Source organism: Calidris pugnax, unplaced genomic scaffold (assembly GCF_001431845.1).
Source record: "Calidris pugnax isolate Ruff unplaced genomic scaffold, ASM143184v1 scaffold8, whole genome shotgun sequence".
In the NCBI taxonomy this organism is placed as follows: Eukaryota; Metazoa; Chordata; class Aves; order Charadriiformes; family Scolopacidae; genus Calidris; species Calidris pugnax.
This window is the reverse complement of record NW_015090830.1, coordinates 5,553,195-5,577,665: the sequence shown is the minus strand read 5'-3', so window position 1 is coordinate 5,577,665 and position 24,471 is coordinate 5,553,195. Positions and strand designations below refer to the sequence as shown.

Below are 24,471 nucleotides of genomic sequence, written 5' to 3'. Positions count from 1 at the left end.
TGAAATAGGAACAGTGATGAACATGTGTGAAAAATAATGTACATAGTCATCACTCACATGGTTTTTACCTTCTGACATAGCTAGCAATAAGATTTTGTGGAGTGACAGGAGTACATTGATTTGGTTAACGTTTTTATGACTGTGATGTAACTACAGTGCAAGGTGTATAGTCGTATCAAAGTGTGGCTATACGGTAGTCAGAGTTCACACTGATATATTTCCTATTCAGATATAGCTTCTTCAGGTTTTGTGGTTTTGAGTTGAACATTGTTACCTCCTAATAACCTGGAGAGAGGAAAAAGTTGAACACTAAACTTTTATTAGATTATCATTGAGATACATTGAAAACAGTGTTAAAGATCTGATTCTCATATGCAATAAGACTTTTTAATAATCTATTATTTGTTATATATATCATGTATATGTAATTATATATATGTTACTTTTTTTTTTAAATATAGAGAATTATTACCATTTATAATTTAATGGTCTTTAGATTGCCAACACTATTGGTGGCCTTAAGGATATGCAAAAATGAGATTTTTGGTTTCATGGCTTACAGCAGAGGGTCAGTTTAACTGCAGCATTTTTGGTCACCATCTTCCAGCATTGGTTTGGTCACAGCTTCTGTTTTATAACATAATTGTTTGCCTTAACTACGTATAAAACCACATCTGTGTCTCTTGCCAGGCGGCTTAATAAACACATGGAAGCGACGCTGGTGTGTCCTGAAAGATGAGACCTTCCTGTGGTTTCGTTCCAAGCAGGAAGCACTTAAGCAGGGTTGGCTTCACAAAAAGGGAGGTGGATCATCTACGCTTTCCAGAAGGAACTGGAAGAAACGATGGTTTGTTCTCAGACAGTCCAGGTTGATGTACTTTGAAAATGACAGTGAAGAAAAGTTAAAGGGTGCCATTGATGTCCGAACAGCCAAGTAGGTTTATATGTTTTAATATGTTATCCATAGTTCCTCCTAAATGCTTCTTGGGGCTTAATCTGGGAAGATGTTAAGTGCCCTGCCTTCAAACTGTGTGAATGCAAGCATGAGAGTGTGCTTGGTGAAGTTAATGAAAGCAAGTGTTGTCCTTACTTGGCTCTCTCTGAAGTCTATGGAGTGCTCCAGAGCTAAGGCGCTGCCAAATACTTGAGAAAACTGCTGCTATAATGGACCCATCTACGTTTTCTCCCAGACTAGAGGCCCTACTTAGTCTGTAATGATTCCCAAGGCAATTTGGGGCACGTTGCCAAGTCCATAGCTGCAGGCAAACCTAGAATGGAGAGGGTGGAATTAATAGGTCCTGAATATATTTAGGCTATCATGGGTCAAAGCTGTATCTTCTGGATGCATTTATGATTTTCTTTCATGTTTGAAATAACTGTAGTAGTGGTAGAAAAGTCTTTAAAATTCATATATTCATTAAAAAATTACTAAACCTGGCTCGATTAAGTCTTGCTAACTAAACTTCCTTACACATTGAAATTCTGTGCTTCCCATTTTCTAAGGGATGGTATTTTTCCTTCTAAACTGTCAGTATGCTTTATAAATTTATGAATTATCTAACTAATTAAAAATTAGAGAGTGCTAACATTGGTGGTCTCATTTCTGTATAAAAGTGTACATAAGCTTTCTTCCAGGGTAGAGAAAAATGGAAATGACTGTGACACTTGATTCCACTCTGCTTCTTGTAATCTGCAAATATCCATTTTATTTTGTTAATTTAACAGCATACTTAAACTAAATCAAAAGCTTAGATTAATCTTTTCTTTGGAAGTCCTGGCCTGAGCCTGATTTCAGTCAGGACAAAGTAAATAGTTTTGACTTGCTTTTGTAAAACCAGTGGGCTGCTGGCTGTCAAGTAAATCTCTGAATGGAGATCGAAGTTCCCACTGCAGGTTTTTTTTTGTTGAAACTGAATTTGACTTTTTCATGTACCATAGCATTTATTTAGCATATTTTTCTAATATGTTTAAACGTTCTTTTTTTGTTGTCACCACACTGAAACAATATACTGTATAGAAATTCTTTGCTGAACATACCTTTAAAATTGTCAGGTAAAGGTTATTGAACCGAACTTGAACTGTGGGTTCAATCAAGGACTATTTGTGTATAAAATAGCTAGAAGAAAGGGCACTTGTATTTAAAGAACTGTACGTCATGAGAAACAAGCAATAGCTTTTCTTGGTAACTTTAATATTCACTGAGTGCATTCCTAACATAACTACGGCTTACATATTTCACCATTCCATGTTAGGGATCCTGTTCAATTTAAATAAATCGTAAGCTGATCCACTTAAAGCACGGAACAGGGAGGTATTCTGTTAGACGCTGTTATTGGGAGGGAAGGAAGCCAAATTAAGGAAAACAGTATTGAATCAGCTTTTTCATTTAATAGCAGATAAATTGTCCTCATGAGTCTGATAAGCAGATCTTGCGTATGTTGTTTATAGGATAGAGATTTATGAGAATAGTATAGCTGATAAGGAAGCATAGCTAGTTAAGGAAATAATAATCTTCAAACAAATACAATAAGACATCAAAAAGGAAATCAAGTTGATTTCTTAGGCTTCAGGAAAATCTGATGTAGTACTTAAATTACTCCTTAAAAATCTTGTGCTTTGTGGTTCATGATTGTTTAATATATCAATACTTAGATGTCCAAAGCACAAATTAGAAAGGTGTAATTTTTCAGCAAATGAGTGCTCAGCTTCTTCTGGAAGTCATGTTTGGAACTGTCTCTATGCTGATTCACAGGCACGCAGAATCACTAATCCAGGTTTTGTTTGCTTTTTGTTTTTAATCTTCAAGAGCTTTCTTTTTATCACTCCAAAAATTACTTGGGTATGCAGTCAGTTCAGACATGTATCCATTTCTCAAGTCAGTTGTCCTTGTCTCTCTTGAGGTTTGATAATGTGTTTTCTTTACTTCTTGTTAAAACAATAATGGAATGATCAACTTGGTGTAGTCACATTCACAGTAGTTTGAATGTTTGTACCATAAAAGCAGAAAACACAACTATAGTTTGGTGAATTAATACTGTCTAATAAATTACATTGTGAGTCTTGCAAATGAACCTGAGTAAGGCTGACTGCTGTTACTTTAAGTGTCAGTAGTTTGTGCGTTTCAAAATGTTGACAATCTCTAATGCTCAATCTTGATGTTTTCTTCTTTTCAGAGAGATTGTTGATAATACAGGCAAAGAAAATGGTATTGATCTAATAATGGGTGATAGGACCTACCACTTAATTGCAGAGTCTCCTGAGGATGCAAGGTAGGAAAGTCATCAAGCCTTTGCCTTTTCTTTTTTTCTATTTCCTTTTTAACCTCTATGCCATTCTGACTTGTGCTTGTCACTGATTTGTTTGCCCGCTGTGACAAAATATTCAGTTTGCTTTAAACATGTTGCATTTAACACGTTTTCAAAAGGCCTGCTCAGAAAGAATCTTGTGGCAGAACGTTACTGGGAAGAGTCAGACTGCCAATGAAAATTTGCCTAGAATTTGGCTGTTACCCATTTCTTACTAGAAACTTGCTGAAATACAGTACGTCTGTAGAGAGGCTGTCATCAGCCATTGATGCTTGTCTTGTTCCTTACCCTGCTGTATTTGGCTGCACAGTTTAAATCAATATTTAGGACCCTGTAATCTGCCTGAAATAAAGTACTGTTCTTTAAGATTGGGATCTGTTTGCCTAAGCAGAGCCTAAAATTTTTTCACATAGAAGTTGTCATGTGGTCAGTGGATGTTAGGGTGAAAGCACGTTTATGAAAAAAAGGAGTGTATAACAGAGTGTTTCCCTTTCTGCTGATTTAAAAAGGGTATTGCTTTTCTGCCTACAGGATCCATATCAAACTGTAGGGGCAGGCTGGTAGGTAAGGAGCAAGCTTGACTTGTCAGATCAGATGTAGTGCATATTTTAAAAAAAAAAAAAATCCTCACACTACAGTTCATGCAAGATAATGATATGCTTGCCCATAAAAATCAAGCATTTAAATAAAGTGAACTTAGTAATCAGAGCTTATTACCCACTGCCTTGCTGCCCCAAGGCCAGAATACAGGATGCCGATGTCAACATCACTTGAGCTAGTTTTGCTCTGAAGCCTTGATAGTTGCTTCGTATTCTATTCTTTTTAAAGGTATAATACCTTCCTTTATCACAGGACCCTGAGTATAAATTTAGCAGTACTTACAGTGCAGACACATTCTTCATTTTTCAGGCTTCTTAAAGTTACCCTCAAAATAAGCTATAAGCTTTCCAGCACTTATTGTTAAGATTCTTGTGTGATGTCTGTATATTTTAAAATGAAGGCTTAGCTAAAGTCTCTTCTGTTAGGCTTGTGTACATGCCCTAGGGACCAATAAGAAATTATCAGCATAAAGACTTGTCTGTTGTCATGCATCTCTTTCATTTCTTTCTTAAATATGGAGGAGGAGACACTATAGACTATTGTTATATATAGTACGCATAATACACCAGCCAGATTAAATTTCTTTTCACTGGTGTATTTCATATTACTTTTTTCTTAGTCATCCCAGAAGATTTTAATGAGGGATATGTGTAAAGATTTGCAGATAGGCTTAAGTCAAAGCCTCGTTCATGTTTGGCATTGTTAAAAGTGAAGTACAGTATTACTGGACTGTGGTGGTTCTGGATCTGCTATTGAAAAAAATATTTTGTATGTGGGCTAAATCATGATCTGAGGTTGCTTTTTGTTCAAATAAAGGGAAAAAGCAAGGAAAGCCTTCAGCCCCATGCAAGACAGGAATTACTATTTTGATCGTAGAAGTGTATTTGAGGAAAGAAGAAATGCTTCAGTGGGCAGCCATTGCTGAGGGTTTATTCCTTTCAAACCTCTAGTCTGTCGTTTTTCCCCTATTACTGGGTTCTGGGACTCAGCTGAAAACCAAAGGGAAGTCTCAAGAGGGAAGAAAGTAAAAGGAGAGTAAAATCTGCTTTTGTCTTTTGCGAAGTGCCCTGATTAATTTTCATTGTTTACACAAAGTTTACATGAAATGATGAAAAGCCTGAATTGTTCTTTAAAATCCAATAGTAAATTATTACTAAATGTGCATACAGTGCTACGAGGTCTTTTCTTGTTTTTAAATAGATGATTGGCAGTTAAATACATTTGCAATTCTTGAGCCCAGAAAGGAAAGCTGAATCTAATTTGTGGGAATCTTTTGGTAGATGGGGCTTAGTTTTCTTCAGCTGATGGTTCCTTCTCTCTGAATGGCCCTTCCCTCGTTTTGAGGAGTTTTCAGGGTTGACCCTCTTCTTACATCCAGCAAAGTAAGCGTTAAGCACAACCTCTCTCTGGGTGTCTCTGAGTCTTCGCAAAAGAGTCAGAACTAAGTATGTTCTCATCTGCTTTATTGTTAGGCATTCTAAATCTTCTCTTTCCTTCATGACTTGTATTGTTTCTAATGAAAGCATAAGCTGTAGGTAAGGAACTGAGGATCTGGCAGCGATGGTACCGTTTGACAGAGTACATGGGTTTTCTCAAGCTATTTTGGCAGTTCGGATTCCAGATATCTGCGTGATGGGGAACAGCAGGCTTCTGAACACTGGAGTTAATGAGGCAGCACTTCGACATCATAGGCATAAATTCTGGAATTGCAGAAAAGATAGCTTTATATTTCAAGCCAGTAGTTTTGCATTTGTTTCCTCAACCTGGTGGTGGGGGAGAAATCTCTGTGGAGAGGTGAGGAGTCTGTTTTACAGGCTGGTCTTTTGAGCCCTTTGAAAACTTGCCCCCAGGTGATTTTCATTAGAATGGCAAATTCATATCTCAAAGAATGGCATTCAGGAACCTGCCAAACAGGCCAAGCTCTGCCCTCAGCTTTCAGTGGGATTGCTTAGAGCGGTTGAGCTTTATCACATACAAGTGCCAGGAGGGTAGAGATTTCCCAGAAGCAGAAGGTGTGGTTGGAATTAAATCCTTCTGCAATTGCTTCTCAGCACTGGGGGCCGAAGTACTGGAAACCTCTCTGCCTGTTTTCCTGGTGTGGATATATACAAGGCCACTGGAGTGGCACAAATTGGCTCTGGTTCAACTTCACTGGTCCTTCCAGCAGCTGGATTTTCCAATGCTCCATAGGGAACAAAAAATGTAGAGGTATTTGCTTGGGGTTTTTATTCTTTTTCCCCCTCTCAGTTGGGCTTCTGCAGAGGACATGATGGCCTTGGGTGGTCTTTGCAGAAGTACCACTGTAAGAAACTATTACCGGTCATGCTCTCGGTGCAGCAGAATTTATAATGTGAAGGTTGGGTTTAAAGCTTTGTGTGTAGCTAGTAATGTACTTTTTTGCAGATGAAATATGTGGGATGTGTTACAAATACTCTCTAAGCACTCAGATGCTTCAGTGTGCTGTCAGTTTTTCAGAAATGCCAGTTTTTGCACAAGGTATTTGTCTTCAGGAAGAAGGGTATGACATGAGCTTGGATGGGAGATCTGTTGGGCTTTGCTTCTGCCCAGTATTACTTGAACTGACATAAACCCTTTCTGCTTCATGCATGTTGACAAAAGGAATCTTAAGCAATTTCAGAAACCTGCGGAACCTGCTAGGTCCCTGCAGAACAAAGGTGACAGAAGGCTTCTGCAGAAGCCACACTTTACTTACACTGCTGCCTTTCTCTCCACAGCCAGTGGTTTAGCGTACTGAGTCAAGTCCATGCCTCCACAGAACAAGAGATCCGAGAGATGCATGATGAGCAGGCAAATCCACAGAATGCTGTGGTAAGTAGAAATATTTTTAGAAAACAGGGGCACTGTGGTGGCCACAGCTTCTGAGTGCCACAACCTGAGTTTCCTTAAATGCAGTGGAAGCTGTGACGCTGGCTAGAGGCTCCATGTCCTTGACCCTGTAGCTATACAAGAGGAGAGTCTGACTTCTGATTCCTCTCCCATCATTCATCTTGATGAAAAATCAGTGTTGGTTTGGGGGGTATATTTCTGGTCCAGTTCCCTATCACACCACAGCGTATGCTCAAGTTTGAAGTTTGGAAAAGATACAGTTAATGAGTAAATTAAAAACCCAAGAGTAGAACATCTGAGATTTCTCTGGTCCTGCATTTATCATTCTGTACAACGTACACTGGGAATGAATGGGATAAATTTGGAACCTAATAACAAGCAAAGTGAAATAAAAACTTCTGCTTCATGGCTTCAGAAGTTTGTTCTGAGAGGATGCCATTTTTGGGATGGCACTTTCAGGTGAAAAATTCAAGCAAGTTTGGAAGCACAGACAAATAACAGCAGTTTTTGAGTTGCCTCCAGCTTAACTGGAGATCTTTTACTGGATCTATTTATCTGAGTTTCTTAGTTTTCCCCTCAGCAGTTTTAACGGTTAAGAGAAACTGATGCCCAAATCTGCAGTTCATTTTGCTTGATCAAAGCTGCTGCTCCTTTCACCTGTCTCTGAGAATAGTACTGTGAGTAATGTAATAGTAAATGTCTTCCTCCTCTTCTGGTTGGATATCTGTTCACAGGGTACACTCGATGTAGGACTAATTGATTCTGTCTGCGCCGCTGACAATCCAGATAGGTAAGTCAGAACCATGCCTGGGGACTTACTTTCTTTTTCTTCAGCTACTAAAGTGATCCAGAAGTAGAAGAGTAAATATTTCTGTCATTTATACAAGTAAACCTCCTGAAAAACAGCAGCTTACTTTTCAGTCCTTTAGCAATACAGTAGGCAGAAAGATTAATTTAACATTTTTCTGTTTACCTTCACATGCAAGAGTGTTGTATTCTACAGTGATGAGAATTATTTCCCAGAATAAAAATATCTTGTAACAAAGAAGACAATTCAGTATAAAAAAAACCTGTCAATATATTCTTAGTTCTGGAACAAGTAACAGTGTTTTGTGGGCTAAAAAGTAATCTGGGTTCAGGCTATGACTCTGGTTATAAGGTCACTGGCTGTGAGGTATTATTTGTTCATTCCAGTCTCCTCAGTGCACGTGTGTTAAACAGCTGGGTTTAAGTTACTGGTTTGTCCTTGGCCTGCCAAGACACTGATACCACATGTAACTGTGATTATAAGCCCAGGTTTCCTAAAGAACAAGACACAAATGTCCAGAGCTTTCAAAATTTTAAGTTAGAAAGGCTTTTCTTCTGTAAGCATTTTTCACACAGATTTTTTTTCTTGTAATTTTTTTTTTCAGTTCTCTGAGTCTGAATCAGTGATGGCAGGTTTTTCAATTAGGAAATGAATTTGACTAATACAGGCAATAGATTATTTTTATCTGGAAACATATGAACCCACTAATGCAAGCTCAAAAGAAAGAAGCTGAGCAGAGCCCTCTGAATCTGTTTTCAGAAAGAATCCCAAGAACGGGGCTACCATGATTTTCCTAAACCTGGGAGGTTGGCTGCTCTTGATCATAACCTTCTGTTTGATAGCTTGATCTGCTTCATACCTTAGGGCTCTCCTTTTTCAGTTCTTTTGCTACAGCTCATCTATAGCTTCTGTCCTGTAGCGCACATCATCCAGCTTTCTAGAGCGTGCTTCATGTAGCTCAATCTAAAGCTGCCTCCTCTTCACACATTTTAAAACACGGTCAACAAAATTCTTCTGTTCAGTTCACATGCCCACTTGTTTCCTCATCCACCACTCTCCCTGAGTAATGTAGCACTTCAGCACCACAGCAAGTGTGACCAAAATGTTGGATTCTGATCACTCCTTTACTCCCTCCTGTGACACTGGTGAGCACTAGCTCTGGATAACTCTTAGATAACTTTTCTGATAACTTACACACTTTTCATGTTACTTGATTTTACTGTAACCTTGTTTCACACAGTTTTCTAATTTTTCCTCCTAGTAATTTTACTTACCTTTTACTTTATCCAGTCATCCATCCAGCTTTTACATGGCACATGCTGTTTTTGGAGAATGGTGTCATATTTGGGTGAACCTCTCTATCCCCATGACCAATTTTTAGATCGGTTCTACATTCTGCCCAGTTACCTTCTTGCAAGAACTGTAAAAGGAAGGGCCGTGAGCTTCTTGTGCGTGGCGTGGCCCAGGCTGCACCGTTGCCATTTTCTACATCTGATACAGTTCTTAAAAACTGTGTGTGTTCCAGGACGCACAAATTAATGGTAAAGGGTTAAAGCAAGTGTTTGTAGGCTGAACAACTTGCTGCCTCTCTCATCCAGAGAGCCATCAGCACAGTTCAGTTGGGCTGGCTCTTCACGCTTCAGTGAATCCTGGTGTAGGATTGGGTAAAAGCCAGACTCTCATTAAAAATAGATTGTGTTCTCTGCGAACTGGGTTGCGCTGCATTAAAAATAAAAGAATCTGTGTTCACATGCTGCTTCACTATAGACCTTTGTAGATTTTAGTTGGTTTTAGCTAATGTAACTACTGAAGCAGACGCTCTAAATAGATGTGACCCTGAAACAGAGTTCTGATTCACATCCAAAGCTGATTAAAGATTGCAGGTTTTTCTCACCATAGATTTATTTTGAGATAGGACAAGTTATAATTTAATGTAAGCTACCCCACTGTTCAGAGCCCTAGCATTTTGGTGTGAATCCAATATAATGGAGTCTTTTCAAATGCTTAACTTTTTTTTTTTAGATTTAGTGGTATTGAAATAAATGCTTCAGAGGTGGACAGTATTTGTCTGCATAGAAAATGCAAATGATGGACAGTGTTTATGGTTATGGTGAGTGAGGAAAACAGTACATATGTTGATTGTAAAGACTTTTTCAATCTTCATTTATTTTCATAGGCCCAATTCATTTGTGATCATCACTGCTAATCGTGTTCTTCACTGTAATGCTGACACTCCTGAAGAGATGCATCACTGGATAACACTGCTCCAAAGGTCAAAGGGGGACACCAGAGTGGAGGGACAAGAATTCATTGTGAGGGGTAAGAACTGAGTGGGGCAGCAACAAAGTAATTAACATCCATTAAGCTTCAAAGAGATTGTTCCCACAATACAATCTGTATAATATGCTAGCATTGCATGGCAGGGTTGGAGTCTCATCTTTGTACGCTGGAATTTACTCACAAATTAAAACAGCTGAAATTATACTCCTGCTGTGCCATTTAAGAAAACACTGTAATGATGACAAAAGCATTTTTGTAAGTTGACAAAAGATTTTTTTCTAGGTAGACACCAAAGTAGAATTTTTTTAATGTAGATTTTATGTAATATCTTCGTTATTTCATTCTTTGAGAATTTTACTCAAAGTTTAATATGTGGGCTAAACAATTCACATAATATATTTTGTTGTTTAAAGTATACAATTAACTTTTAGCAACTTAATTTTGTCCAACTCTTTTAAAGAAACAAAAATGAAAATAGTGTGATTCAAATTTTGTCTTTACCAGGATGGCTACACAAGGAGGTGAAAAACAACCCAAAGATGTCTTCACTAAAACTAAAGAAGCGTTGGTTTGTTTTGACACACAATTCTTTAGACTACTACAAGAGTTCGGAGAAAAATGCTTTGAAATTGGGTACACTGGTCCTGAACAGCCTCTGCTCAGTGGTCCCACCTGATGAAAAAATCTTCAAAGAGACAGGTAATTGTTTGCTCTTGATCAAATATGCTTTCAGTTGCCTTCTGCCTTGCCTACCTGGTAATGCAACAAACAGTGCATAAGAATAAAATTTGTTCTCACCAACATTCAAGTTGTCATAGGCTGACACTGCTGCCAAGTTAGTGTGAACACTTAGGCTTACACATCAAAGACCTGGGGAAAGACATGTGAGTAGCTCTCTCCTCATATGTTGTTTTATGTGCTGAGGAGCTATGAGGACTAATATTGGCGGAGCAAGTATAGGGAGGCCTAGAGTAAGAGTCCAGTTTGTGCTAACCTACATACTACACCTGAGTCAGCTCCCCTCTGCATTTTCAAAACTGGTTTTCAACTCGGAAGAGGCTGTTTGCAAATGAGAAGTGACTACTGGCAGTCCTGTATAATCTCATTGGGGTCACCAGCGCTTCAAAGAGGCTTTTGCCAATGAAAGATGAAATAGATTTTCTTTAATTGAATCTGCTTCATAAAAAGCCCGTACAATGATGCAGAAAGAGAATTTGAACTGAAATGCTCTTCTGTCAGAGTTGCCATTTCATTGGTGTGAAATTAATGACTTTTTCACAGAAGAGGCAGCCCATGCTTTATACCTGTTTGTACGTGTGCGGCAGATGATGAAAGACTCGCACACAAAGCAGGACTGTCTCAGATCTTCCTGGTACGGACAGGGCTGGAGAAGTAGGGCCCACAGCCACGTGTAGCTAACAGTGTTCCATAGTGGTGTCTTATGGCCACTTTTACTAAGACTACTGGATAACAAAGGCTTTTTTTAAAGGAGAGAATCTCCTCTAATACCATAGTGTCTGTGTTATGGTACTTAATTAGTCATACAACTTCTTAGTTCCTGAAAAACTGCCTGCGTGATCCAGAAGACAGCACCTGGGATCTGACGGGACTACAGCTGTTTCCAAACAGAAGCTGGGGTATTTTTAGAGCTACAGCTTCTATGATTGATGATCTTTACCGTTGTGCTAGGCTATTGGAACGTAACTGTATATGGACGCAAACACTGTTACCGCCTCTACACAAAACTGCTTAACGAAGCGACGCGCTGGTCGAGTGCCGTCCAGAACGTGATTGACACAAAAGCGCCAATCGATACACCAACACAGCAACTTATCCAGGATATTAAGGTAGGCACAGACAGGAGGGCGTGGGGTGGGAAAGAACAATTGCTTAAATGTTTGAAATCAGTCTCTTTTTTATGTTGGCTTTGCCATACAGGGTAGTAAAGCAGAAATTGTGGGTTTTCATCACACAGTAACGTGGACTGACATTGTGGGACCTGAATACATTCACTGACCTGATAAAGGAATTTCTATCTAAACAGTGAAACAACAAAGTCTGAAGCGCGCCTTGGAGGGCAAGAGGGATAACTTTTTTCCATGCAAACAGTAACAAGTTTTACTGGTTTGTGTAACTGGACAGATGTTGCTGTAGCAGGCAGCAGAGCACAGTGTGCGGGTTCACAGGTTGGCAGAGCTGTGTCCACAGTGAGCAGCACACCAGGGTGTGGACTAGACCTGTCCACATGTGTGATTTTTTTTTTATTTTTTTTATCCATTATGGTTCATTTCTTGTTCTGTGATAGCACTGGCTAAGCATCTCATGTCTCTGCATGATGAGAAACTTATTCCATTAACGCTTACTGCTTTGTGGTCCTGTTGGAGACATTGCCTGCACAGCCAGAGAATGTCATCCTGGAGGTTTTTGCTAATGTACTTCCAGGAGAGAGGATGATGATTCTCAGAAGAGATCAAATAAAAATAGAGGGGAGAACGGCTACGAATGTTTTCCCTTAGAGGGTGCAACCTCTTCTCTCATGAAAAAAACCTACCAAGTCCTAAATTCCAAGACTATGAATGCTGTTCTTCAGAGCAGTAGACATATGTGGAAGTTGAGACTTGACAGAAGACAATGGTCACTTATCTGTAAAATGTTGCCTAAGAACAAACAGTATTTAGACATCAGAGTGGGTGCATCAGGTTTACAGCAGCAGTTTTTCTGGACTATTTTGTTATGGTAGCTCCTGTAGATTCTAGCTGAAAAGGCCTATTTGCTATGCTGGAGAAATATTTTTAAATAAAATTTGAATACAGATGTCTTAATTCCAGTTATGAAATACTGGAGGAAAAAGGATTTTAAAATGAAAATGCACTTCAAAAAATTTTTATGAAACTTCATTGTTTGTCTCCTGTGGCTCTGCTGTGGTTTGTTTTGTACTGCACAGATAAAGTAAGCTTATGCAAGGCCTGAGGTTAGCAGATACTGAGCGTTCATAGCCCACGGAATGCCATGGGAGCCACAGTACCCACAGCTGCCTTTAGCACCAAATAGTGTTGGTAACACTGGTGACTAATTTTTTGACAGCCAACATAAAGGTACAAAACATTGAATCATTTTTTAATGCTGGACCCCAAATCCTGCTTTTTTTCTTACCCCGACAGGAAAACTGCCTGAATGCTGATGTGGTTGAACAGATTTATAAGAGAAACCCTATTCTCCGTTACACTCATCATCCATTGCACTCGCCATTACTGCCACTGCCATACGGGGACATCAATCTAAACTGTAAGTTTTTCAATCAGAGAAACACTTTTCCTTACAAAAGACTAAACCAGAGGATGAGAGTTTTTAGTCAGTGGGCTATAGGGAAGCAATGATAGGTAAAATGTCTGTTTGTAATACAAATAGACAAGTTTCCCTATTCTTTTCCAGGAGGTAGAGAAGAGCAGTTTGTCTAGTGTAGAGCCGTGGGCTTGTGGTGCTCCTGCCCGGGTGTTGCAGAAGGGAAGGTCGCTATTGCTGCTGTAATGCAAGTGTGTTACCCTCAGCAACACAGCTGAGACCTCTGAGTTTGAAAAGCCTTGCGCTGAAATAAGCGACAAAACTGAATAGAGTCAGTCGCCTTGAATAGTATTCTTCTGAAATCATTGTTGCTTCCTACCCCATGTGGGGAGCTGCAGCAGCTACAACTTCCAATTAACAAGTTTCATCAGTTGTGTTGGGAAGCATTATTTATGGGAAACAACATTTGAATGGACATGATTTTAAAAAGTAATGCTTCATCATATGGAACAGGTGCAATTGTGTCTTAATATCCGTGGCTCGATCACTAACTTAGAAGTCTGTTTTGAGTGAATGGTTCAGAGCTGTTGATGGTTGTGAATTTGGTATCCTTAAATGGATTTGCTTATTTTACTTTGCAACTGCGTATTAAACAAGATATGACTCCGATCAGGAGTTTCAGCCTTGAGGAGGGTGGGAGGTCACAGTTGATTAAGAGCTAAGAAAATCAGGTAAGACTTCCTGACAACTCAAGCACTATCCTTATGCTCAAATGACTAGGAAAAGCAAAATCCTAGGATTCTCTTCCCCCTCCTCCTGTACGGTGGCAGTAGTGCAGTACTTGAGCTGGTTGTCCCATCACGGAGCACAGCATGGTTGCTCTCTATTCCCCTGGACAGGAAGGGTTCAATCCCTCTGAAGCACAAGTCTTGCCAAAGTCTTCCAATACTATATGTAGCTCCACAGATGGACCAGATGCTCAGTTATTGCTTAGACCTCCAGTTGAGTCCAGTTATTTTCTGTATTAATGTCATGTCATGTTTGAAACTTCATATTCATAAGATACGTTTGTAGTGTTTTGTGCTTTGATGGCTAGTATGGCCTAAATGATTCAGACATCAGAGCAATCTCTTCCATCTCTTGAACTCAAATATTGCATGGTCCTTTTAAGTAGATTGTGAAAGTTGTTAGCCCACGCTGAATAACCTGTAGTACAAAAAAACATCACCTTCTTTTCCAGCCCTCAAAAAGCAAGTTGCAGTTGATTGCAATGATTTAGATTAGTGGTATTGTTTGGATTTCATTGAAATGCTACTGCTGTAGACAGAAGTGATGCTATGTACCTTTGTCACTTTCCATTATGCAGTCATGTTTTACCTCCTTTATGATCTGATTGGATTTTCACTTTCCTGCAACAGCGAAAAAGTGATAGGCACTTCAGCAGTGTGGATTGCTCTGGAAGGAAGATTCTTCATCAAAAAAAACTCTGATCAGGCACATCCAGGTTGGATGGGGCTTTGAGTACCCTGGGAGGTACTCAAAGGTACTCCCAACCCCCGTGGCAGGGCAGTTGGAACTAGATGATCTTCAAGGTCCCTTCCATAAAATTTTGTGATTCATTCTAAGATATACACTTTAAGTTATGTTGTCAGAAAATGTCAAAATGGGATTTCATTAAATTTTGATCAAATCTCAATAGAAAAACAGCTCGTAAAATGAGTTTGCATCATACATTCTAATATCCTGCATAATAAGGGTCACAGAATAGCATGAAACAATTCCTAAGCCTGAGTGCTTTCTCTGTCATATCTCAGTCTAAGCACCTTTCTCCGAATTTTTCTTTTGTAGTGCTGAAAGACAAAGGCTACACAACTCTGCAGGACGAAGCCATCAAGATATTTAATTCTTTACAGCAGCTGGAGTCTATGTCTGATCCCATCCCTATAATCCAAGGTATCCTTCAAACAGGACATGATTTACGACCTCTTCGGGATGAGCTCTACTGTCAGCTCATCAAGCAGACCAATAAAGTGCCTAACCCTGGGAGCGTGGGCAACCTCTACAGTTGGCAGATACTCGCCTGCATGAGTTGCACGTTCCTGCCGAGTCGCAGCATCCTCAAATATCTGAAGTTCCATCTCAAAAGGTGAGAAGCTTTGAACTATTAGAGCAAGAAAAGACGTTTCTTCACTCACTGTTTTCCTCCCCGCAGCTTGTATCAGTGTTTAAACACCTTGAAGTGAGACTTGAAGATGCATTCACTTAGTGAACTCGTTATGCGATGAATCTAAAAAAAGTTGCCTGAAGAGAGTGTATCAGTTGATCTAGGTGGAAATATTCTCATTTGAAGAATCAAGCAAAATCCCACTAAACTTAATGCATAATTTATTCATGTTGACAAATGGGGGGCTTTCTGTAATTGTGTAAGATTGCTTAAGTAATTTGCAGCCCATACCCACAGGTCCCATTCTCAACTGACCAATCTGTTAAAAATTCTTCATCCTGCTTATCTTAGTTTTATGAAGTATCGTGCATCATGCCCATAAAAGAACATTCTCATATTTAAAGATGTATTTGAGGTAAAAATGGCTGTTTGCAAATCTAATTTTTAGATACTAATGACTGTTAAAAATAAAAAAGAATATCTTTTTTAAAAATTCAGCATTAACCAGAATGTGGAGTTCCTCATGCTGTGATGCAGCAAAAGAATGCAGTGTGTCATTAGGAAAGTTAGTCCACCAACAGTAAACTGTTTTCAGTAATTTCCATGTCATGTCTGTGTTTGTGCTAGAGCAATGGACTTTGTCAATCACTTTGCTAAATCTAGTTATTTTATAAACGTTTGTAAAATGTTTGTATTGAAGATACACCTTTCAACCAAAGTAAGATCAGTAAAAAACATCAATTACTTTATATAACTGTTAAAATGAAAAAATCCAGCGTTGATTCAGTTTCTCAGTTTAACTCAGTTCCTAAACTGGTCTCTTATTTAAAAAAATTGCAGCTGATAGAACATTTGTAGGTTGGTTCAATATTATAGATGTGTAGTCATCTTACAGCATTTCTGTAATCCTGTAGTAATCTTTTTCTGCCTTGTAAGTCATGCATCACCATACTTTTTCCCATAAATTAAACCTTAGTAGTTCCGTGAAGTTGATATTTTATCACTGGAAATATTATACGAACAATCTATACTGAAAGCTACCTGAATTAACAGTTTTCAATAATAGTCAAGTTTATTGAAGTTGTTAGTGAATACTCATACGCTAACTGCTGAACAGTAAGGTCTAGAGAGAATCTTTAAGAAAATCAGGAATAAAAATCAAGTGTCCTAAGTGACACTACCACAAAACTGAGCAGTCAAATATGTTTTATTGCTTTTTTTTGTAGTACTTTAGGGCAGTTTAGTCTTCATTCAACTGTTACTGACAAAAAGAGAAGCTGATTACAAGAAGATTTTCATAGTTATCTTGCTGTCAAATCCGAGTCATTACAAGATTCCTGTAGTTAATGTTATACAGGTAGCTCAGTTTTTTCTTTCCATTAGGTTTGTAGAACAAAATGATGAAAGCATATGTTATCCCACAGTAAAATTGCAAGTTAGAACACTTTCTGGACAATAAAGATAAATCTTTATTTATCTTTGGCATGGCAATTAAATAGCTTACCGGATACAGAAGTCCTTTCAGGAAAAAAAACCCCACAAAACATTCTCAAGTAAGTAAACTTTCTATTTTACAGACTGGCAGCTTAAAGTACTAATATTTGTCTCACAGGGTTCGTGACCAGTTTCCAGGAACTGAAATGGAAAAATATGCACTTTTTACTTACGAATCTCTGAAGAAAACCAAATGCAGAGAGTTTGTGCCGTCGCGGGATGAAATAGAAGCTCTGATCGGCAGGCAGGAAATGACATCCACCGTTTATTGCCATGGTGGGGGCTCCTGTAAGATTACAATCAACTCGCACACTACAGCTGGAGAGGTGAGAAGTGGTGACAGAAGGGCTCTGGCACAACCTCAGTTCTGTCCCTTTAATTCAGCAGAGGCATTATTGGAATAGCTTCAGTAGATACTGGTGTGTGTGATAGCCAAGTTGCTTCCTAAAGCTGGAAGACTCTTGCTGAGTTGGTGAAATACAGGGCTATATCTGGCCAGGTGATAGCACATACATATTCTGAAAGAATCAGCATTATTTGGTATAAAAAATACAGTATACAAACAATTAATACTGCTGATGAAAACACGTTAGCAACATTTTTAGCCCAACGTAAAACCTAGCTCTGAATTTTATTCTAATTATTTGTCTTACTCTGCGGTGCCGCTTTTCCATGCTATGGTTTTTCATGTGCTGTTTTTCATTAGGTGGTTGAAAAGTTAATTCGTGGCTTGGCCATGGAGGACAGCAGAAATATGTTTGCTTTGTTTGAATACAATGGAACTACTGATAAAGCAATTGAAAGCAGAACCATTGTGGCTGATGTCTTGGCAAAGTTTGAAAAGTGAGTGTGCCTCTCCTTCTCTCTCACCACTCTAATAAGTAGCAATTAAATAAATTTCCAATGTCAATAACGCTGAATTTTCTCTTTCTCTTGCTTGTTTGTGGTGACGCAGCTGAATTACACACATAGTCATTCCTGGAACAAAAGCATCTTTATTTCTTTTCTTAAAGGAATTAATGAGCCACCTATTGTGTTTGGTTTTCCTCTGTCTTGACACCAGTAGGGTCATATTTCTCATCATTATTTCCACATTTTCTTTTGCACTACTACACATCTTTCCACCATTGCTAGCATTGTGGCTGCCTCAGTACTGGGAGAGCTGAACTCCAGGCAGTCATTGCCATTCTGACTACCCGTTGCCTAACTTCACATGGAAGTCACCGCAGTACAGCTTATACCATCCTTCTTACCAGTAAACTTTAAACCAGCCATAGTGCCGTAGTAAGAAAATGTAATACAAGCCTTAATACCTGTTTGTCCTTATATTATATGCGTGGCAATCAGCCTCCTTTATCCACATAATAAGGGGGATGAGGGGAGGAATGTCTAAAGTGGCGTGCGTTTATATTTTATAGCAGGACTTATTATCAACACCTGACTGAGCCACAAAGAAAAGTTTATTAAGAGACTGTCTTAGAAACAGTTGTCTGTAAGGAGTGAGTCAACTTTTGTAAGTCCTTGATTTAGTAGGCTCTAAACACACACATATGTATCTCTCTCTCTATATATATATCTCTTCAAATGACATCAGTCAGGTATACTGCTGAAAACAGTAGCTCCTGTCAACAATACCAGATTGACAGCAGGTGTAACAAAGCAAAATTCAGCTGATGCTTTGCTTAGATTCTTCAGGTGTCAATATAGAAAGGATTTCACAGATCTGATCTCTCTCTCCCTCTTCACACACCCTTGCAGACTTGCTGCTACTGCTGAAGCTGGGGAGATGCACTGGAAGTTCTACTTCAAGCTCTACTGCTTCCTTGACACAGAAAACGTCCCGAAAGATAGCGTGGAATTTGCCTTCATGTTTGAGCAGGTAAAGGACAAAGGTTCTGTATTAAGGCACTTCTGTAAGGGGAAGAAAAAAGCAAGAGATCTAGGCAGCACAGAGAGTGTTTTGATTATGCTTCTGTTTAAATGCACTATTACTCAAGCATCAAATGCAAAGAAAGCAGTTCAGTGGTAGAAATAGGCTTATCCTGATGTAAGTGAAGCACATCTGTTTTACCTAGTGTTACGACTTTTCTTACTTCTGCATTACTTGTGCGTTGCTTTATGTATAGTGGTAAAAAATTGGATAACTGGATCTAAGCTCGATAGAAAAGAAAGGGTATTACTTGCTTTTAATTTTGCTCTTATGAAACCAGTTTCTTAAAGAAGAGCAAGAAGCAAAGTTAAATGTGTCATTGGCAAACAAATTAATTATTAGAGACCCATGTTGGCAACTGGAGAGAACTGATCGAACAGTAGCTTTTTCTCCTTTCAAAAAGTGATTGATATTTCTTAGTAAAACAAACCAGTTCCATCTCAGCAGTAACCATAAGGCAGCTACGGTGAGCAGAAATCCACTTAATGAATGTCATGAGCTCAGAATAAGACCATACTGCAAAACATAACCAAAATTGATTTGTAATGAAAATTAAATGCATCAGCAGTTGCAATTTCTATAATATGAAGTCCTGTAGTTACTCAGAAACTCTCACTGATGGCATTTATCATTGCTGATTGACCACCTCCTTTTCTACTATATTGCAAACGGATAAAAATTCCTCCAGTGGGCAGCTGCTTTCCAGTGGGCACTAGAGACAGATAAAGAATTCTGTGTAAGGCTATTTGCAATGCCAAGACACTGGCATTGTGTTGGTAAGCAAAGCAAACCTGATGGGATCAGAAACAGCTTCACTGTAATAGCATATTTCTTCCTTGTTCACAGTTTAGGTTTTAAGGCACATATTACATCATGAGTATACCAAAAGTCTCCTTCCAGAGCCTACAACTGTAGCTTCATCTAGAACTGGTTATTGCTGGCTGAAGGATCTGGGCAATAGATTGCTGTTGTGGGTCTTAGAAACATTGCCATTCTGACTGTCTGCTTTTACATATAGAAGAGTCAGCCAGTTAATGCCTCTGCTTTGGAATGAAGTTTAAGCAGTAAGAAGAATATCTATGAGAGCTCTCCATCAAATATGTTACGTTACTGTATTGGTTAAAGAGGCAGATTTAGGTAATTTTCCATATGAACAACTAAAACAAGCACAGTCGCTGAAGCAGATTGTTTTCATGCAGCATTCTGTGCTGACTGGTGTTTAGCCAAATATTTTATGTTTTGTCTTGCCTAGACCAGTAGTATTTCAGTAATAAAGCATGGCACATTCAATCCCCATGATTAATATCACAGCAAATTCTTAAACAGGTGACATTATATTCTAACATCAGTTCTTTTTTTCTAATTATCTGCTTTTGATGTCATTCATCAACTGTTTTCAGCCAATTAAGAAAGTTGCCTTTTGTCATCAGTTTTAATTCTGTAACCTCCATTATTTTAAAGTCTGAATCCTTTAATTATTAAGGTGCTGAAGAAAATCTTTTAGTTCTTTCTTGTTAAATACTGTCCTTCCATTTCCACAAGATAGCTCTTTCTTCTGCATGTGTACAATCTCAGGTAAACCATCTTGCATGTTTAAAGGCACATTTTGTCTCCATCCTATGTGTACACATAAATGAAGTAGCCCTTACTCAGGTGTGAATTATCTTTGTGCATTTGCTAAGCTGCTTGCAGTTCCTGCATCTCCAGACATGAGGCGTGTTTGTTTCCTCTACTAGTGGCATATGAAAGAAAAAATCAAACTGCTGCACATTTCCAAAGGTTTGAATGGGTTTGCAAAGAGGTTCATAGTCTCATCCCTGATGCTACTACACAACCCTAAATAATAAATAAATTTACTAGCTTTACCTGGGATCCACTGAAGATGTACTGTTTTCCTTCAGTGAGTGTATTACAAAGCTGTCTTAGGGCTTTGCTTGTTTGGCTAGAAACATCATATTTCACATCCAGATTGTTGACAGCAGTAAGCAAAACTAGATACCTATTTCTTCCTAATGCCATTAAATGAAGATGGTTTCCTCCCAGTCAGGTGTTTAGATCTTGATTTTCTCCCCTTCACGTTTTATTTTCCTTTTTAATAATTCAGTGGCTGTTATATATGTGAGTTCACTAAGAGCAGTTCCCGTTTAGCAGGTTCCTCAATAGCCTTGCAGTTCTTCTGGTAAACCCTGTCTTACCCAGTGTAACAAATTTGCCAAGAGATTTACTGCATTTGATTTATTCAATGGATCATTTATTTCAGATCCTGGGCTTTGCCTGGCAGTAAATCTAGTTCATCGTTCTCTCTTAGTCCTTTCAAAGACTGGTTTGTGTATAAAAAGCTACCTTTGTCCCCTTGATAGGCTCATGAAGCAGTGATCAGAGGACACTATCCTGCTCCCGAAGAAACCCTCCAGGTCCTTGCAGCTTTGCGTCTTCAATACCTTCAGGGAGATTACACTCTGCATACCACCGTCCCAGACATGGAGGAAGTCTATCCCTTGCAAAGGCTGAAGTCTCGGATTACCCAGTCTACCAAAACATGTACTGGCCCAGAGAAGGCTGAGAAGAAACGAGCCAGTTTTCTTGAAGGAACGTTGCGGAGGAGTTTTCGCAGCGGCTCTGTCAGCAAACAAAAGGTTGAGGAGGATCAGATGTTAGACATGTGGGTCAAAGAGGAAATCTCAGCCGCCAGGACTAGTATTATTGACAAATGGAAAAAACTCCAGAGGATGAACCAGGAGCAGGCTATGGCAAAGTATATGGCTTTGATTAAGGAATGGCCTGGCTATGGCTCAACACTCTTCGATGTAGAGGTGAGTATGACCTCCCAAACACTCAAACTACAGTTTCTACTGTAGACATGGTGGTTTCATTACGGAGTAGGGAAACCATAAATACGGTGTCACGATGCTCAGACAGCTGATGTAATAAGGTGTTAGATATTAAAAGCATACTCCTGTTAGAAAGGATTGTTGCCATTTCAATCCACTAGCTAATCATAAAATACAGAGGGACAGAATGCGTGCCTGATGGGCTGCAAACAAATTTAGAAGTGTAAAAGGCTGCGTTCAAAGAGGGAAAAGCAATATGCACTTTTTTTAAAAAGGTTACAGACAAGAGCCTCAACAGTCAGTGCTGTGTGGCTTCCGCTCTTCCCTTCACTTTTAATCTATGTTTTTTCCTCTAGTGTAAAGAAGGGGGATTCCCACAAGAGTTGTGGCTTGGCGTCAGCGCTGATGCAGTTTCTGTCTACAAGCGTGGGGAAGGCAGGCCTCTGGAGGTGTTCCAGTATGAACATATCTTGTCATTTGGTGCACCGCTTGCCAACACCTACAAGATCGTGGTGGATGAGAGAGAACTGCTCTTTGAAACTAGCGAGGTAAGAGCAAGAAGGAATTCTCTTGTTGTGCTCTTCATGTTCTGATAGCCAGCCTCCTTAAGAATTTAGCAATTGCTGCAAGTATTCGAGATTTATTCAATCTCCCCGTAAAGATTAAGGGAAGACAAGAGGGGCAATGGCTTCAAGCTGGAGGGGAACAGATTTAGATTGGAGATTAGGAGGGGGTTCTTTACTGTGAGGGTGGTGGAGCACTGGAACAGGTTGCCCAGGGAGGTGGTTGAGGCCCCATCCCTGGAGATATTCAAGGAGAGGCTCGACGAGGCCCTGGGCAACCTGGTCTAGTTGGGGGTGTCCCTGCTGACTGCGGGGAGGTCGGACTAGATGGCCTTTGGAGGTCCCTTCCGGCCTGGGAAATTCTATGATTCTATGAATTCTATGATTCTATGACATAGTGAGATGGATAGAAATGCTGAGTATTTTTGATTTGTTCAACTGCAAAAGGGTTCTGTTCTATATTGTTAGCGTCTAAAGAAATCCATTGATATACTGTTGTTACCTTACTAAGAACTTTGCTCTTCATACTCTTTTGGCAGGTGGTTGACATTGCAAAGCTGATGAAAGCTTACATCAGTATGATCGTGAAAAAACGCTACAGCACCTCTCGATCAGTGAGTAGTCATGGAAGTCAGGGCAGCTCCAGGTGAAAACAAAACCAGTTCTACTGTGCTCTAAATAGAACATATCGCTCCTTGGCCTCTAAACGACCTGACGATACTGATCACATCTGTTGACAAGCTAACCAAGAACCAGAGTTTCCACGGAAAATATCTTCAAACATTGTTTTAGAAAGACCACAGGGTAGGGAGGGGAAAATCAGCTGAAATAGTCACATACTAGAACTGCTGGCTCGTTCAAAACTTTCCAAAGCATTATTATCTTCAGTTGATGTAACAAATGCCTTAAGACTTGATCCACTGCAATACAAGCAGTAATAAGTGCCTTAACAATATTAAACCCAACTTGTATTGACCTAAAATTGCTGATAAAAATCAAGAGGATTATTTTTGTCCTTCCAGAACACTGAAAACAAAGTTATATTCATCCATTCTGCACTAATCTACTGGCCTGTATACATGTGGGAAGGGGGAGGGGAAAAGAGCAAGGTATATTTTTTTGGAGAGCTGCAGGCAGCCTTCCTGATGGACGCCAACATTTTGTTTCCCCTTGCTTCCATGGATATGCACATTGTGCATGCATATTTGAGCTGTCAGTAAAATTTGACTAATTTTATTCTGTATTTCACAAGTCTTTTGAAGCAAAGGGAATAAGTATGTGCAATGGTGTAAACAATCTTTCTGTACATTTTAATAGTTCAGAGTTATAGTTGTTACAATTGTATGGTTACTTTATAAGCAGTTTTATTAACAAGTGAAATCCAGAATTTTCATACATTGATTTTTACTATTGCAAATATGTATTACCATATAAGTAGCAGAAGTCTGCATTCTGTATCTGCTGTATTATAAAGAGAGATGTAGCTGAGAATATTTATAGACTACCCTAATACGGAAATACAATTATCAGTTCAGTACTCCATAATGTCAGCTTAAGTTTTTAATATTAAATTTTTTGTTTAAAGACATCACTTTTTATAATTCTGGCTGGACTCTCCAACTCGAACTGACTGCCAAAGGTCAGAGCTCTTCAGAGTTGACTGAAGAAAGCAAAGTTACACAATGCAACTGCTTTAATACAGACTTCTCTTATTTTACCTGGTTGCTTGATGAAGGTTCTTGACAGTACCCTGTAAATAAATTGGGGAATATCAGCTAACAATAAGCTGATTTTGGACTTCTATTTTTGTACAGAAATACTGTAATTTAAGACAAAACTTTGATCAAAGGTATCTTTCTGTCCGCAGTAAAGAGGGGTAAAAAAGAAAAAAAAAACAAACTGAAAAACCTTACTGTTATTAAAAACCTCAGCCTTTAAAGAATCATGCCTACTTAACTAAAAAAAAACGAAAGTCCAGCAATAAAGAAAATATATGTGATGTGCTCTGTTTCCACTTCATATTAAGTTGGCCTTGCAGCAAAGCCCTAACTCCATCTGTCTTCTGAGGAGCCAAGCCAGGACCACGGTGCAGGCTGTGGGTATGCTCTTGCTCGGAAAGGTGCACCTGCTTTGTGTTGTAATGGGGCAGGTTTCCTTCCGTGGTCACCGCTACCTCCTTGCTTGTGTGGATGTGTCAGTTACACCAAGAGGACAGAGGGGAAGGACTGCTGAGCAATTCCGCTCCACCAGGAATGTGCGAGTAAAGCTTTTGCTATTTGTGTAGCCCCGATGGCTTGTTTTCAGTAGCCAGCCACAGCACAGGAGTGCAGTGTGTGCTGCTGGCCTAAGGGTACACAGCTTTATAGA

The 24,471-nt window shown here is 39.2% G+C and overlaps 1 protein-coding gene across 1 annotated transcript in view; it reads left to right on the top strand.

The window, feature by feature from the left end:
- The window catches only part of MYO10 (myosin X), a 163,893-nt gene extending 139,790 nt beyond the window's left edge, over nt 1-24,103 (top strand). The window contains exons 27-41 of the mRNA XM_014941048.1: nt 691-934; nt 3,174-3,269; nt 6,641-6,734; nt 7,487-7,542; nt 9,737-9,879; nt 10,345-10,539; nt 11,530-11,687; nt 13,002-13,125; nt 14,971-15,268; nt 16,899-17,106; nt 17,487-17,623; nt 18,539-18,659; nt 21,071-21,523; nt 21,898-22,089; nt 22,644-24,103. Of these exons, the coding sequence (XP_014796534.1) occupies nt 691-934; nt 3,174-3,269; nt 6,641-6,734; nt 7,487-7,542; nt 9,737-9,879; nt 10,345-10,539; nt 11,530-11,687; nt 13,002-13,125; nt 14,971-15,268; nt 16,899-17,106; nt 17,487-17,623; nt 18,539-18,659; nt 21,071-21,523; nt 21,898-22,089; nt 22,644-22,754 (2,630 nt within the window). The 3' untranslated portion in view covers nt 22,755-24,103. The remainder of the gene's footprint in view (nt 1-690; nt 935-3,173; nt 3,270-6,640; nt 6,735-7,486; nt 7,543-9,736; nt 9,880-10,344; nt 10,540-11,529; nt 11,688-13,001; nt 13,126-14,970; nt 15,269-16,898; nt 17,107-17,486; nt 17,624-18,538; nt 18,660-21,070; nt 21,524-21,897; nt 22,090-22,643) is intronic.
- The last annotated feature ends 368 nt before the right edge of the window (nt 24,104-24,471 follow it).